This window comes from Oncorhynchus mykiss, chromosome 6 (assembly GCF_013265735.2).
Source record: "Oncorhynchus mykiss isolate Arlee chromosome 6, USDA_OmykA_1.1, whole genome shotgun sequence".
Taxonomy (NCBI): Eukaryota; Metazoa; Chordata; class Actinopteri; order Salmoniformes; family Salmonidae; genus Oncorhynchus; species Oncorhynchus mykiss.
The window spans coordinates 21803523-21821428 of record NC_048570.1 but is presented as its reverse complement, the minus strand read 5'-3'; the positions used below and the strand labels follow the sequence as shown (position 1 = coordinate 21821428).

Below are 17906 nucleotides of genomic sequence, written 5' to 3'. Positions count from 1 at the left end.
TCTGACCCACTGAAATTGTGATACAGTGAATTATAAGTTAAATGATCTGTAGGTCAACAATTGTGGGAAAATGAATTGTGTCATGCACAAGGTAGATGTCGTAACCAACTTGCCAAAACTATAGTTTGTTAACAAGAAATTTGTGGAGTGGTTGAAAAACAAGTTTTACTGACCTTTAGACAACCTAAGTGTATGTAAACTTCTGACTTCAACTGTATGTGAGAATTCTGTTCAATGACTACAGCTCAGCGTTCAACACCATAGTTCTCACAAAGCTCATCACTAAGCTAAGGACCCTGGGTCTTAACACTTCCTTCTGCAACTAGATGCTGGACTTCCTGACGAGCCGCCCCCCAGGTGGGAAGAGTAGGCAACAACACGTCAGACTTGCTGATCCTCAACACGGGGGCCCTTCAGGGTTGTGTACTTAGTCCCATCCTGTACTACCTGTTCACCCATGACTGCGTGGCCAAACACGACTCCAACACCATCATGAAGTTTGCTGACGACACAACAGTGGTAGGCCGGATTACCGACAACGATGAGACAGCCTATAGGGTGGAGGTCAGAGACCTGGAAGTGTGGTGCCAGGACAACAACCTCTCCCTCCATGTGAGCAGGACAACAACCTCTCCCTCCATGTGAGCAAGACAAAGGAGCTGATTGTGGACTACAGGAAAAGATGGGCCAAACAGGCCCCCATTCTCATCGGATAGGGCTGTAGTGGAACAGGTTGAGAGGTTCAAGTTCCTTGGTGTCCATATCAGCAACAAACTAACATGGTCCAAACACACCAAGACAGTCGTGAAGAGGGCATGACAACACCCTTTCTCCCTCAGGAGACTGAAAATATTTGGCATTGGTCCCCAGATCCTCAAAAAGGTCTACAGCTACACCATCGAGAGCATCCTGACTGGTTGCATCCCTGCCTGGTATGGCAACTGCTCGACATCTGACCGTAAGGCGCTACAGAGGGTAGTTAATTCTGCCCGGGACGTCACTGGGGCCAAGCTTCCTGCCATCCAGGACATATATACTAGGCGGTGTCAGAGGAAAGGCCAAGAAAATGACAGAGACTCCAGTCACCCAAGTCATAGACTGTTTTCTCTGCTACCACACGGCAGGAGTTAACAGAGTGCCAAGTCTAGGACCAAAACGCTCCTCAACAGCTTCTACCCTCAAGCCATAAGACTACTGAACAATTAATCAAATGGCCACCAGACTATTTTAAATTGACACCCCCCCCCCATTTGTTTTGTACACTGCTGCTACTCGCTGTTTATTATCTATCCATAGTCAATTCACCCCTACCAACATTTACAAATGACCTTGACTAACAGGTACCCCCGCACATTGACTTGTCCTCCACTAATTTACGCAGATCGCCCTTGTGTGTCAATGTTTGTAAATACAGAAAGGGGTCTATTGAGAAACTCTTTACGGTCGTGTTTACGTTTGTCACACGGTTGTAGCATTTCTAACACAGCGAGTGCAGGTCCAGGGTCAGTTTATTCTAATGGGGTTATTGGGCTTATCCTACCAGAAAACCTGAAGCAAACAAAAATGACTTGATCAGCCCAATGGGGCACAATTACCGTTGCAGTATACGATGATAACCACTAGAGAGAACTGTTACTCCACTTCAATCGTCCTAGTATTAGCAGAAGAAAAACATTTTAAAAAGACAAACCAGGTGAAAGCTATGATCCCTTATTGATGTCACTTGTTAAATCCACTTCAATCAGTATTGATGAATGAGAGGAGACAAGTTAAAGAAGGATTTTTAGCCTTGACAATTGAGACATGTATTGTGTATGTGTGCCTTTCAAAGGGTAAATGAGCAAGACAAAAGTGCTTTTGAACGGGGTATGGTAGTAGGTGCCAGGCACACAGGTCAAGAATACACTGTTTCCCGTGTGTACCAAGACAGGTCCACCACCCAAAGGACATCCAGCCAACTTGACACAACTGTGGGAAGCAATGTAGTCAATATGGGACAGCATCCCTGTGGAACGCTTTCAACACCTTGTAGAGTCCATGCCCCCAACGAATTGAGGCTGTTCTGAGAGGGGGCTTCCAAGTCAATATTAGGAATGTGTTCCTAATGTCTGGTACACTCAGTGTATACCACTAGTTAGGGGGGGGGGGGGGGGGGGGGGGGGGACACTGCAATTAGGATACCTACTCCATTGAGACATTTGGATTTGTCAGCAGGCTAATTTGTTTAAGCACTATTGTGAAAGGATGGGGGAGGGGGAAATGTCCCTATAAAAGCATTACACAAACCGCAGTTTTGGAAATGGATGCTCTTATCTGGCTTTTGATGATGATTGAATAAAAGACAGATGTCAGGGATGAATGGATCAGCACCTTCAGTGGGGTCATTCAGATTGTGGCTTTCATAGGACTACATTAACAAATGGTTTTCCTGAAAAAGAATCTGTCATCAGGTTGAAAATAGATCAAATTAATATTAAATAAACATAAGACCACATCTCTTGCTATTAATGATAATGAATTGTAATATCCATGTCTTACTTCCTTGCCAAGTTCATTACAAGTGATAATCTCCACAATATAATTGGACTATTCCTTGGTAAAGGGCTTAGTGGCTATATCATTTTTGATCTGTCATAACAGTGCCATAAATCCATGTGATTGACAATTTGGAATCATGACAAGTTCATCCTACACAGAAAATGAATGGCGTTAGGAGTTGGTTTGATTGGTGTTGTTGAATGAAGCATTTACGTAATTGTACAAAACAGTAGGGCTAAGCAACATAATTAATAGCATGGAATTGAATAAGTATAATCAGTACATGTCTCACTGATAGTAAGCAAATTATTTCATATTTCTGACTATAAGTACAGTAGCTAGGCTACATATTGGTAGGTAGATGATTTAAAGCACGTGTCAAACTCATTCCACAGAGGGCAGAGTGTCTGCAGATTTTCGCTTCACCCTTGTACTTGATTGATGAATTAAGGTCACTAATTAGTAAGGAACTCTCCTCACCTGGTTTTCTAGGTCTTAATTAAAAGGAAAAAACAAAAACCCGCAAACACTCGGCACTCCATGGAATGAGTTTGACACCCATGATTTAAAGAATCATACCTGAGCAATAAATCATGTTTTGGCATAGCAGTTCGTTAGAATGGTATGCCACTTGGCTACAGATTTTTATACTGGATACATTTTCTTTATGCACTGATTGTACACACTGATCTGTGACACAAGAACATTACCACTTCCTGTACATTTCTGAAGAGCTTTTCTTAACTTAGAAATCAATTTCAGCACTAGTACGAAGAAAGCAGTCATATCAAATGAGAGAGATGATCTAAAGGTCAAATGTTGCATTTGTCACACTTAAGTTTTGTGATAACCAAGCTGAACATGTTTATTAATGTACCTATCCAATACCCACTCTGTCACGGGACCAATCAAAAAGCAAAAGAAAACACATACATACACACTGTCATATTAAATATATACATAAATCTCATTTACTCTCTTACATGATTTACATGGGATCATTTTACAACAAAATTACTTTAGACTTTTTCGCATTTTAAGTATCTTCACATATTAAAAACATACAAAAATAAAATTAACATTTTTCCTCAATAATAGTCCGATTTTCCTGTACTAGGCAGCAGTCTGTGATTTCCTGTTCCGTTTCGCTCGACGGGTGGGTGGAAAACTGATAAACTCAAATTGTTTGATTCTGTCCATGTTGGGGAAAGGTAGTGGGCCCTTGTGTAGCCTCTTGATGAAATGGACCTCTCTCTGGTTCTCCCTCGTCTTGGAGGCTTTGATGGGCCTCCCTTTCCTGGTGAAAGCCACATACCAACCCTCATACTTGGCATTCTGGAAGGCAGTGTAATTGTTCTCCAGAACAATCTCTGTGAAGATACAATCCCTGCTTCTGCCATCAGGCTGTTGAAAGGATGAGAGAGAGGAAAGACTAAGTCAAATCCAAGTTTATAGGCACATACACAGTTTAGCACCACTACTAGAAGGCATATTAAAAACAACATCTGATTTGGCTACTTACAGTATTTCCCTCTGAACTACACTGCTATCTATTAATGTCCACGCTCCAAACAAAATTGAATACTTCAATATTGTAATGAAACACAGAACAGACTAATAACAATTACAAACAATGGGTACAAGACAAGCCAAATAGTAGCCTACACGACAAGGTCAAACCCATTGTATCTACATTTTAAGACAGTTTTGTGAAAACTACAATGAAGATACCACATACTGTATCAGTACAGCCAATAACTAAGAGTAAACTAGGAATAGTGAAGAATATATTTAAAATTAGGTACGAATTATTAGCAGCATATCCAAACCACACAACGATAACTATATTGTAGGAGTTGTGAGAAGTATTAGCAAACTATCCCTCTCTAACCTAAGGTTTTCAAAAGAGAGGAACCGCTAGAAAGCTACACCCTTTATCTACATTTATTTATTCACTAGATTAAACCAGATCTTTTAAAATGATGATGACAGATGAAAATGATGATGCGAGATGAAACCCTTTATTTCTCATGGCAAGCAGACAACACTGAATACATATTTTATTTTTCCATTCAAGAAGTGGAGGGTTGACTCCTGACCAACCACCAAATGGAGTGAGGAGAGTTTCTCCCATACCTTGAAACTGTAATGCTACATGAAATACAAGTTGGGTTGTCTCTCTGTCACCGACCCTATCCAGGCTAATGAATGACATTACAAATAAGTACCATTATAACACAATATAAGTCACGTATATCTCATATTTTTCTTACTTTTTAACTCTACATTGTGGGAAAGAGCTCAAAAGCAAGCATTTCACGGTAGTCTACTACACCTGTTGTATTTGGCGCATGTGACAACTCGTCAGTCTGTTCTTGTTCTGAAAAATGAAGGTTATTCCATGCGAGAAATTGCCAAGAAATGGTAGATTTCATACAACGCTGTGTACTACTCCCTTCACAGTACAGGTGGGGCAGAACACTCCGGGATGCTGTCCTTCTAGGCAGAGTTCCTCTGTCCAGTGTCTGTGTTCTTTTGCCCATCTAAATATGTTTTATTTATTGGCCAGTCTGAGATATGGCTTTTTCTTTGCAACTCTGCCTAGAAGGCCAGCATCCAGGAGTCGACTCTTCACTGTTGACGTTGAGACTGGTGTTTTGCGGATACTATTTAATGAGGCTACCAGTTGAGGACTTGTGAAGCATCTGTTTCTCAAACTAGACACTCTAATGTACTTGTTCTCTTGCTCAGTTTTGCACCAGGGCCTCCCACTCCTCTTTCTATTCTGGTTAGGGCCAGTTTGCGCTGTTCTGTGAAGGGAGTAGTACACAGCATTGTACGAGATCTTCAGCTTCTTGGCAATTTCTCGCATGGAATAGCCTTCATTTCTCAGAACAAGAATAGACTGATGAGTTTCAGAAGAAAGTTATTTATTTCTGGTCATTTTGAGCCTGTAATCAAACCCACAAATGCTGATGCTCCAGATACTCAACTAGTCTAAAGAAGGCCAGTTTTATTGCTTCTTTAATCAGGACAACCATTTTCAGCTGTGCTAACATAATTGCAAAAATGATTTTCTAATGATCAATTAGCCTTTTAAAATTATAAACTTGGATTAGCTAACACAACGTGCCATTGGTTACTGATAATTGGCCTCTGTTCACATATTCCATTACAAATCAGCCGTTTCCAGCTACAATAGTCATTTACAACATTAACAATGTCTAGACTGTATTTCTGATCACATTTGTTTATATCCCTGTTAGTGAGCATTTCTCCTTTGCCAAGATAATCCATCCAACTGACAAGCATGGCATATCAAGAAGCTGATTAAACAGCATGATCATTATTCAAGTGCACCTTGTGCTGGGGAACAATAAAAGGCCACTCTAAAATGTGCAGTTTTGTCACACAATATTATGCCACAGATGTCTCAAGTTTTGAGGGAGTGTGCAATTGGCATGCTGACTGAAGGAATGTCCACCAGAGCTGTTGCCAGAGAATTTTAGATTAATTTCTTGACCATAAGCTGCCTCCAACGTTGGTTTAGAGAATTTGGCAGTACGTCCAACCAGCCTCACAACTGCAAACCACGTGTAACCACGCCAGCCCAGGGCCTCCACATCCGGCTTTATTCACCTGCGGGATCGTCTGAGACCAGCCACCCGGACAGCTGATGAAACTGAGGAGTATTTCTGTCCGTAATAAGCCCTTTTGTGGGGGAAACTCATTCTGATTGGCTGGGCCTGGCTCCCCAGTGGGTGGGCCTATGCCTTTCCAAACCCACCCATGGCTGCGCCCCTGCCCAATTGTGATATCCATAGATTTGGATCTAATGAGTTTATTTCAATTGACTGATTTCCTAAAATAAACTGTAAATCTGTAAACTTGTTGAAATTGTTGCCTGTTGCGTTTATATTTTTGTTCATTATACATAATGACAAACTAGGAAACAAGCACGCTGGAATTCTTACAACTTTGAAAGTGATGTGGATTTGATATCATACCTTTCCAACCAGTTTCCCCTTCCGGTTCATACAGAGGTAGCGTCCACTCTCTGCACCTTTGATCCGAACCCGACTGCCAAAGGTGTCAGTCTCTACAAAGAGACGTGCTACAACATCCACACAAATATCCACATGAAAATGATGTGATAAATCCACTAGGCATATGTAAATTCACTACATAACAAGTGTATTTTGGACACTCTCTATATCATATTCAAAAAATATATGGAAGTGGAATAATACAAACCTGTATAAAGGCAAAAATAAACTGTCTGCCATCTATTGGCCTACAACAACAAAAAATATATATATGCAAAAGGAGATCCTAAAATAAACTGACATTCACTGGAGAGAGACCATCACAACAGCCTATGTGAGATATTATGTGTTTCAGGTTTGAGACATTGCGAGGATTAATTAAGTGTTATCATTAATCATGTTTGAAGACAAAAGTAATGGAAGTGGAATTCAACAAATCCCAATTGCAGTTGTCCTATGGGTCAATTGATTCACCCCCTGGTTAATTAGGGTTAACAACTAGCATGTGTATTGGACCAGGACAAAAGACTTGGCCTGATTCGCCAGACAAGGGTTTAGATACAGTAGGCATGAACATACAGCCCCACAGAGGTTCGGGCCAGCAATAGGTGGGCAAGTAGCCCAGGCTAGCCCTGCACACCTCTTCATAGACAGACAGCTCATTACAAATGCAGTCCTCATTAAAAAACTATTAACAAGCCTTTAGCCTTGTATGCATGGGTCTGACTGGTTGAAAACAGATACTCTGCCCAAATGCAGCCACCATTGTGTCATGGGAACAACTTACCGTAATTGTTGCCGTCCTCGGCAGTAGCGGCGACCCTCTTGCCCTGTATCTGGACGTGCTTCCCGCTGGTCCGGCTGTATAGTTGATAAACCCTGACCTGTCGCCGGCTAAGCTGGTCCGTCATTGCGCCCTGCTCCATCACATACTGGTTAAAATTAGGAGACGGGTGATTCTCCCCCTTTTTATGCAAAAGGGAAAAATAAAATCACATATAGAATTTTCTTCTAACCTCTATTTTTTTCTAAAATAAACCAACCACCGCCCGAGGAGAGCCTCACTGAATAACTCAATCCAAACAATAAAACATCAGAATGTGTAAATGATTTGGTAAAACAAAAGCCCATCATATAAAATAATGTGGTATCACAAAATATTGTGTGACGTTAGCCATATTAAGTGCATTCAGAAGCAAGAGGCCCACTTGAAAATAACAAGCAAGCACTTTAAAGGATCTTTATCATCAGCCCAAAACTGGATGAATCAATGTTGTTTACCCGTTACTCCCACCCACAAAAATGTGATGACGTTGAATCAACGTGGAAAACGAATTGGATTTGCAACAAGTATTCAACATAAGGGCATTTCGTATTTTTTTCACCCTATTTTTAATCTAAGTAACATGGTGATATTTTGGTTGATTTCACGTCACCTAAACCAAATGTTAATCAAAATTAGACGTTGAACTACTGACGTCTGTGCCCAGTTTTTTTTTTGTTTAAGAACAAATTCTTATTTACAATGACGGCCTAGGAACAGTGGGCTAACTGCCTTGTTCAGGGGCAGAACGACAGATTGGTATCTTGACAGCTCGGGGACTCGAGCTAGCAACCTTTTGGTTATTGGGCCAATGGTCTAACCACTAGACTACCTGCGCCCCAAACTGTCTATGCAATCTGCGAGGAATCAATGTGCAATCTGTGAGGAACTATGGAAGAGGGTTTACCTGAGCATGGCACCACAACACGAAGAAATGAAAAGATCTGCAAAATAAAATCACAATAAATAAAACATTATCACCAACATTGCAATCTGTTTTGATAAGAATATTTCAAACGGTAGTCTTCTTACATGTAAATACAGCGCAGATTTATTCCATACATTCTTTCATCCAATCGCAAATGTTTTTCTTCACAGAGAGCAAGTAGCCTAATATTCCCAACGGATCCAAAATAATCCAAGAGTTCCCTCGCATCCGCTTGACCTGTCCACTCCGTGTCTCTTGTTAGTTTATGAGTTTTATTCCATTCATCATATACTCCAGTTACTGCATGTGTGTTGAAGTGTGAAAGTCTTCCTGAGAGTATCCAAAAAGTCTGCAACCAAGAGAGTCACCGAGATCCATCATACATTTTAGAGTCAAACTTCCAAAATCCACATGAAAAACTATTAGCTATTGCCATTTGGATGTTTATTTCAAGGGAAGAAAAGTGTCACCTATAGGCACTGTATCGCAATGTAGCCCCAAGTAATTACACGTTTAAAAAGCCCTCTTACTCAGCGCGTCTTGGCCTCTTGCTGGGCAGTGGTTAAATGTTGAAAGGCAGGTCCCTCCCACGAGTTGAGAGTTGTAGGTTTTGTATTGTGGGTGGGCAGGGCAGAGTTGACTGCAAAGTCGAAAATATTGGGGCAAAAGGTTTTGTAGCTCCCTGGTGCAGATGGTAATGGATGCACTTTGGGTATGTTTTACGCACAATATTACGCATATTATAAGCCTACGCAATTAACGACAAATGAACCAACATGCAGTATGCATATCAGCATGAACTTCGTATGTTTGTTTAATTTTATGAAAATACACAAGATATAAAAAGACTGATCGGGTTACAAGAAAAGTTTTAATTTAACCCTACATCTTGTTTTTCCATCTCTCTCTCGTGACGGATATAAAATGCGTTTTTATCAACTATGTTATAATGCATTTAGATCATAATTAATCGCTGTATTCATAAGTGAGTAGCTTAATGTCACTTGAAGAGGTGTGGCAATGATGTGCCAAATACTCCATCGCTTTTACGTTCTTTCTCGTTGAGCAGTTTACTGCTCACACGTTCAGCTAATGTGTCAAACAAATCATTTTAACAATAGGCTGTGTCGTCATGATGCAACCAACGGTAGTCTGGTGAGATAAGCCAATGTGTAGTAGCCTAATCAACGTCACTAATTGATGACCAACTGATGTTAACAGGATTCTTATTTTTCGCTGGTTAAACTGGCATTCATTGAATTAAGGTTTATTTTTGTCTAGGCCTTCACCAGTGTCAAAGTCGTCATCGAGGTTATGGTGATGTCTCTGAGAGACTTTGATATTTTCACAATTTATTGTTTCAGTGCAATACATGAGTTGTAATTAATGTTATATAAAATTATATTAGAATTGATTTATTTCTTTAGTTACACTGATATCCAATACAGCACATTAACTACAAATATTCTTATACCTAGCAGCACAGATTGCAAGAGACAGTTTCACAATTGGAAAACCTCGCACTGTTATAGTTGAAATAACATTTTCTACCATTAAAGGGTACATTCAAACAGAACATTGTGTAATGTGGGCTCTGTGCAAGAATTTAGCAAGTCCCAGTGTTTACATCGTCCACCGCTCACATCACTGGCCCTCTGTTCAGCCAGAAGTTAAGCATCTCTGACAAGTTGTAGCAACAGCAGTTAAGCATCTCTGACAACTCATCCTGCTGAATGTGTGACAGGCAATGGTAGACACTGACAGACTTCATAGCAGTTGATTCCACTTGTTAATGTCACTTCTTAAAAGTGGTCAGTCAGTCCATCCATCAAGTTGCATTAGTCAAACTGTAGTCTCTGACATAATCCAACAACAAACAATGTTTTTTGTGTAAAAAAAAAAAAAAAACTAAGTTTCAGACAACCAAGGTAACATTCATGATTTGAGAGTAAGGAAACATTCTCCAAACACATGTGTATGTATACATATAGATGCATATGCAGCAATACAAAAATAAACCACAATTTCTTATGCAGCAGTAATAGACACCACATCACCTGGAAAATCTATTTGCTTCTTCAAAGAATGTTTGTCAGGCATCTGTTGATATTTGATCCTGTCTTCAGCTTAGTCTTCTTGTAAAATTCAAATATACACTTTTTAAAGAATCTGACAGGTGTGGCATATCAAGAAGCTAATTAAACAGTATGATCATTACACAGGTGCACCTTGTGCCGGGGACAATTAAAGCCCACCACCACCACTAGTCCACCACACTCATTGACCTTTCACGCATAAAATGCACATTTTTGGTTGCTCATCACAAGTAGTTTTGGAGACAATGCCATCCTTAATGTTTCATGTCTCTAGTATTTTCTATTTATATGCTAGTATAGTGAGTGGGTGATGAATATGACTGTGGTTCAAAAGGGTTATTACATACTGCTATACGTAGAAACATGGCAGCGTGGGATGTTTAGCTCTTGTGACTAGACTCCAATTTTAGGAGCTAAGTAGCAGAAATTTGGGGAGTGGCTGAAGGGAGAGAGAGCTTTTGCAGTAGCTAGCCTCATCACTGTGGAATTCATCTCCATCAGGCTGCCTTGCTCTGGTGTCAGCAATATTTTTGGGGAGTGGGATGTATAACGAAAAAAAGAGAAGTGGTTTCATGAAATGCTGCTCGTCCACCCCCCCCCCCCCCCCCTCCCCCCAACACACACCCCCACTTCAGTTTACAAAGTGACGGTGAGATCTGAAGCCTTGCAACCTGATCTTATTTATTCATGTCTCCACTGGCTTTACTGGCGCTAAAGCTGTGATGGAAATAACCAGACTTTCACTGAAAAGCAGGCACCTACAGCCACCCACAGAAAAGGTACAGAATTCTTTGAACCTCAGGAGAGAGAGAGGGGGGGGGGGATGACTTTTTAAAAAGACTTGGGTGGAACGACAGAAACCCATGACAGGTGGGCAGATAGATCTGACTCAAGTGTCATGCTTCAATGTGAAACTGATCATATGTGATTATAAATGTATAGACACACCCATATTTAAACAGAGACCACCTTAGAGCATAACTTGTCTCCCAAAATCGGACAAATCAGATGTGAAAACGTTATTCCTCGTCATGCAGTGACCATTTTTTTTACCTACCTCAAATCAATTCATGTTTTGCTACCAGCTGACCAAAGGCTGCCTGCATAAAGTTATGTACAGCTTTAAAGCCTCACTATACAGTATCACTACATGTAATTACTTATTATTTTGAGCAACTTCGTCAACACATGACAATATTGATCCAGTATACTTCAGAGCTACTGTACCTCCGGTAACAAGTGAAAGGACGATTGGTGGTCTCCCAACAGCTCCAACTACATCGTAAAGATCTCCACCATAAAGAACAACTGGACACTCTTTTCTGACCCTGCAAAAATAGAGGCAAAGGTTTAGAAAGTGGGTGGTCCTCTTTATGAATGATAAAAACTCAAGATTGTTTCAGAAGATGAGCTTGGAGAATATCTGTGGATTGCCACTGTGGATGCTTGCACAGCAGTGGAGCACCTCCACTCTAGCCACCCAAACCCCTGCTATAAGGTCATTCCGCAGTGCTCTGATGAGAGGGCTCCATACACTTATAGGAGGGCTCTCGCCATTGCTTGGTTGTCCAACACCTGTATGACAGAACATGCATACTTGCCTCTTATAGAATGTTCTGTTAGAGAGGACTTTTTCTAGAACTGTCATACTCAGACATAAGAGATAAATGATGAGACATTTGTAAAAATGTATCAATATTTTACTAACGTAATTAACTTTAATCTAATTCCATTAATCCTATGTTTTTATTTATACATGTAGTGTGTGCTCAAAATGTACAGATTTGTGGATATTAGAAAGGCCTCTGACCCCTACGTATACCCCAACCATTTGCAAGCTGACCATTTGAGCTTGCCAAATTTGACACAGCTGACACAGGCAATAAATTTGAACTAGTTTCCCCACCCCCTTTATCTGTAATGAGCCTTGGCCTACAACCCTTCGCACACACACATGCACACACACGTGCACACAGAATTTGAATGGGTCCACAGTTATTGCCAGCACATCAAAATATGATGTCTGCCATGATATTAGAGTAAGTGCATTTGCTAGTATTGGAAGACACAGTACAGGCCTAGTCAAAACCCCATATAATAAAAATATACAGTACCAGTCAAAAGTTTGGACACACCTACCCAAGTTTTTTTTTTTTCTTGTTTTTTTTCTACATTGTAGAATAATTGTGAAGATATCTGAAATATGAAATAACACATATGGAATCATGTAGTAACCAAAAAAGTATTAAACAAATCAAAATATATTTTGTATTTGGGATTCTTCAAAGTAGCAACCCTTTGCCTTGATGACAGCTTTACACACTCTTGGCATTCTCTCAACCAGCTTCATGAGTTAGTCACCTGGAATGCATTTCAATTAGCAGGTTTGCCTTGTTAAAAGTTCATTTGTGAAATTTATTTCCTTCCTAATGCGTTTCAGCCAATCAGTTGTGTTGTGACAAGATAGGGGTGGTATACAGAAGATAGCCGTATTTGGTAAAAGACCAAGTCCATATTATGGCAAGAACAGCTCAAATAAGCAAAGAGAAACGAGAAGTCCATCATTACTTTAAGACATGAAGGTCAGTCAATGCGGATAATTTCAAGAACTTTGAAAGTTTATTCAAGTGCAGTCGCAAAAACCATCAAGCGCTAAGATGAAACTGGCTCTCATGAGGACCGCAACAGGAAAGGAAGACCCAGAGTTACCTCTGCTGCAGAGGATACGTTCATAAGAGTTACGAGCCTCAGAAATTGCAGCCCATATAAATGCTTCAGGGTTCAAGTAACAGACACATCAACTGTTCAGAGGAGACGTGTGAATCAGGCCTTCATAGTCAAATTGCTGCAAAGAAACCATTACTAAAGGACACCAATAATAAGAAGAGACTTGCTTGGGCCAAGAAACACGAGCAATGGACATTAGACTGGTGGAAGTCGTTTGGTCTGATAAGTCCAAATTAGATTTTTTTTGTGAGACGCAGAGTAGGGGAACGGATGATCTCCAGGTGTGGTTCCCACCGTGAAGCATGGAGGAGGAGGTGTGATGGTGTGGGGGTGCTTTAATGGTGACACTGTCAGTGATTTATTTGGAATTAAAGGCACACTTAACCAGCATGGCCACCACAGCATTCTGCAGCGATACACCATCCCATCTGGTTTGCGCTTAGTGGGACTATCATTTGTTTTTCAACAAGACAGTGACCCAACACACCTCCAGGCTGTGCAAAGGCTATTTGACCAAGAAGGATTCCAAGCCATCTTGGGGGTGCTGCATCAGATGAACTGGCCTCCACAATCAACTGACCTCAACCCAATAGAGATGGCTTGGGATGAGTTGGACCACAGAGTGAAGGAAAAGCAGCCAACAAGTGCTTAAGACTTTTGGAAAAGCATTCCAGGTGAAGCTGGTTGAGAGAATGCCAAGAGTGTGCAAAGCTCAATGAAGGCAAAGGGTAGCTACTTTGAAACATCTAAAATCTAAAATATATTTTGATTTGTTTAACACTTTTTTGGTTACTACATGATTCCATATGTATTATTTAATCATTTTGATGTCTTCACAAGAAAAACCCTTGAATGAGTAGGTGTTTCCAAACTTTTGACTGGTACTGTATATATATCTAAAATGGGATGCTCAACAGGTGAAACCCGAGTTGTTGATCCACGATTAACACCAACCATTTGCAGACAGGGTTTGACTGCTTCATCTGACAAGATCAAGAAGCTGGTAACATGTCAGGCTTCAAAACTAATAGAGTGACTCAGACAAGAGCGATTCACAGAGAGGCAATGAAAATAGCCGGACACTGTCCAATTCCAATGCCTGGAATCAGACAGGCCTGCCGAGGACGTCAGAGCATCTGTGTTATTTTTAAGGAGCAAAATGTCACAGAGCAATGAACATGCTCAAGGCACATGTGTAACAGGGTTAGGCACAAGGTCACATCGAAGCCCTATCACTTTCTGAAGATAGTCACTGTTGTTAATGTGACATAGATCAAGTGCTTTGAAGGTCCAACATTTAGAAAAAGGACAATATTAAGGAACATTTGATGAAGTTATTGCCAACACAGTATTGGTAGCAGCTGTTCCAATACCTTCATAAAAAAGTCCTTGTTTGAAAATTGCATTCATTTTTATGGAGATACTTTGAGGCTGTCCCTCAGTCTCTAACAGTCATAGGCAGTATTTATGAATCTTTGGAGAAATTCAGGAAAATCATGAGTCATTAAAAATAAAAACGATCAAATGTATTATTCAACCGTTTTTTTCAGGCTCAGCAGAGCAAATCCCAGACTCCTCACGTCTCACGTGGCAGTAAGAAAATGGAGACGAGAGACTTCGGAGACGAGAGACTGCAGAAAAACAACATGCAAACAATGTGACCTCTAAACACTGGCATTAGGGAAAAAAAGCAATTTATTAGAAATTAGTTATGCATCCAGGAACAGGTGACCTCCTGCTCCCCAAGGACACATTAGGCCATTCTGTTTGACTGGTTTGGGGTTTCAAGGACTCACTGATAGGCCTTTTTAAGATTTATTTTATCTTCAGTTGACAGCAAAGACTTCAGGCGTATGCCACTGATGTCACTGGGCCAACACTGAATTGCTGAGTAAATTCCCTGAGAAATGTTGTAGGGGATCCTTTAGAAATTCTCCTTGTTGTAGCAGAGGAAGGATAGAACACTAGTATACATTTATCATAGGTAGTTGATTCCTTTAGCAATATAACATTATAATATAAATGTTGTTTTCAAAGTAAACCATGTCCTTTGTTTTAAAAGCAGGAGAATACTTAATTATGATGAAAATATTTCATCTTTGAGAGGGAGAGGGATCAACTGCTGATAATATACATTTCCCTCTAGTTGATGATGCACAACACCAATCCTCAATGACTGTAGTCCTGCTGGGTCACCCCAGCCACTAATGGATAAATTGTCACGAAATAACTGTAGTACACACATGGTTGCCTAGCTGCAAATAAGACCCTAGGAAGCATACACGTCAACTGACAGCAGCAATAGTCCCTGAGGACCTGACCCCTGACCCCTGCTCTAGCCCCTCAACAACATGTCATTTAATATTGTACATTTTAATGTTGAAATAGTGCTAATAACGCAATGAAAATGTGCAAAAAATTGATTCTGAGTTATAGGTGAACATTCACCTTATTGGCTTTTGTATCTTGTGCAAATTATAAGCAAAACATGCATCTGCTTTTTTGACATGATTTGTGAACTTGTTGATACATTCCAAACAGCCGGGGCAAAATAACATGGGGGGAGTGTTACATATTGCACCCCTGGATACAGTTTAGCAAGCTGTCAGTCATCTCCTAGTGATTGCATAAAATGTTTTGTGTGTCTCAACAACTTCCTGTACAGAACAGGACATACTGTACGTGTAGTATGATTGAAACTGTTTGCAATTTGATTGAAACTGTTTGCAGATAGACAATCATGACTGATGCGTGTTTAAATGTGGAGCATGCTATGATGGTTCACATACAAGTAGAATGACATCATGAACATGCTTTGCATTGATTTAGCAGACTAATTCAGAACATCACATTCTGTAATTATGCATGTGCAAGTATAGGCGAATGACAGGTTCTCCGCCTTGCTTTTTTCCATCTGCTGCCTTGCCTCCCAACTGGTTCTGTCTGCTGCCGTGAGCCCTCCAGTAGCTGCCTGACTGTGGGCCCCAACCCCAGCTGGTGTGTGGCTTGGTGGAGTGCTGACTGGGGCTGGAGCAGCTGTCTGCTCCCTCCACCCCCTCCTCCTCTGATCTCCGCTTTGCAGTTCACACCTGATCACCAACGACTGCACTTCACAAAGGAATTTTCTATTTTCTCTCACCCCACCAGCAAGACAAGTGGTGCCCTACAACTCCCTGACTGGCGACACCCAAACCAGGCTGTGACACAACAACACGCTTGGTATTTCAGTCACACTTCCATGACTCAGTTGCCATGGGAGTAGAAGGCTATTCTCTGTCTGTTGGTGTGACTCTAGGCTGTAGACTTAAAAAGCCCTTCTAGCCTTCTGTAGACTTAAAAAGCCCGTCAAATAATTGTCTGTGTGTCCGATGAGCAAATGATCTCTTCCCACCATGCAAAACATATTGAAATGGTGTCATTACAGTCAAGAATTGTGGATGTAAAATGGTTGTAACGACATTATTTCAACCAGTTGAGTTGAAGCAGTTTAATGTCACAATAGCTGAGAAAATTCAGACCATATCTGACACTGACCCCTGAAATATCCCTATCTAGAGATCACGTCATCCCACTGGTTACTGGCCGTGAGAACCAAACTATCCTAGGTCAGCCATGCTGTCTTACCTGCCTGTGACCTCTGAAAGGGCTTCCGTTGAACCCCTTCATTCTCTCCTCACATATCTTTACTCTGAGCCCTGTGTCCCTCTCAAAGGCCTCTTCACATCCAATCTAACACGGCATCTCTGAACCCAGGGCAGGCCTGCTTCCCCTGACTGGTCTGTAGTTCTGCGGACGAGTGCTTACAGCCCCCTAGTCAGTCCTCCATCAGTCAGTCACATATTTCACAGACATAATGACAAAGTCAAACATCGGCTGGTGACACATGGCCTTAAAGAGGAGTTGAAGGCCGCTGCCAGAATGTGTGTTGGGGGGAGTGTGTGTGGTGGTGCGAGTGTGTCCTTTCATGTCCTTTCAGGCGATAGTTTCAACCTCATTAGTAAAAGTTCAATTGACTTTCATAGTCAAGCTCATTATTGCTCATCATCGGGATTTCTGCATTCAAAGTGAGGAAATACAAATCCTGCACAATATCCCCGCCAAAAGTAAAATCATTACTTAATTATATATATTTATGTTTCATGCATGATTGTAAGATTTCTTATCAAATATACAGTTCTTCTGAAGTCTTCACTCAAGCTGGTGAAGTTGAGAGTCGCAGTCATGACAGAAATGGAAATGAGATTAAGCAACGTTTCATATCAGAGATTTTTTTTAAATCATTCAGATGGTCTGCTGCTCGGAAAACAGGTCTCAGTAGGCAAAGCAAATCAATAGCTTACAATTCCATTGACAACATCACACTAAAGTAATGGAAGTAATTGGCTTAACTTTGATGCAGGGGGAGGGTCAGAGGGTCACATAGGGAGCAGCGTAACAGGACACTTCCAAAGACAGCACTTAAACTCTACAAAAACACAAGCGCAGCTCCTGTTTCCACTCACCTGCACAGCCCAGCATCGAGGCCCTGTCTCCCAGCAAGTCACTACAGGACGGACCCCTCAATAAGCTGGGAACACATTTGTCGCTTTCACATATAAATTAGACCTAGAATACATTCAATGAATCTCACAGTTCTTACTGTAGTTCATTAAGACAGGAGTTTTGCATCCCTGTGTCAAAGCATTGTCCATTTACTGTGTTTTTATTTTGCAATCGATGTGTGAAGTATAATGAGCGGTAGAAAGTAG

The 17906-nt window shown here is 41.0% G+C and overlaps 1 protein-coding gene across 1 annotated transcript; it reads right to left on the bottom strand.

Moving 5' to 3' along the window:
* Positions 1 to 2655: 2655 nt before the first annotated feature.
* Positions 2656 to 9062, bottom strand: fgf17 (fibroblast growth factor 17). The gene is made up of 5 exons (XM_021605611.2): positions 8440 to 9062; positions 8315 to 8351; positions 7372 to 7549; positions 6546 to 6652; positions 2656 to 3942 (listed from the first exon to the last, which is right to left on the bottom strand). Exons 1-5 carry the CDS (start codon positions 8469 to 8471, stop codon positions 3652 to 3654), a joined length of 645 nt encoding a protein of 214 aa, XP_021461286.2. The 5' UTR covers positions 8472 to 9062; the 3' UTR covers positions 2656 to 3651.
* Positions 9063 to 17906: the final 8844 nt, after the last annotated feature.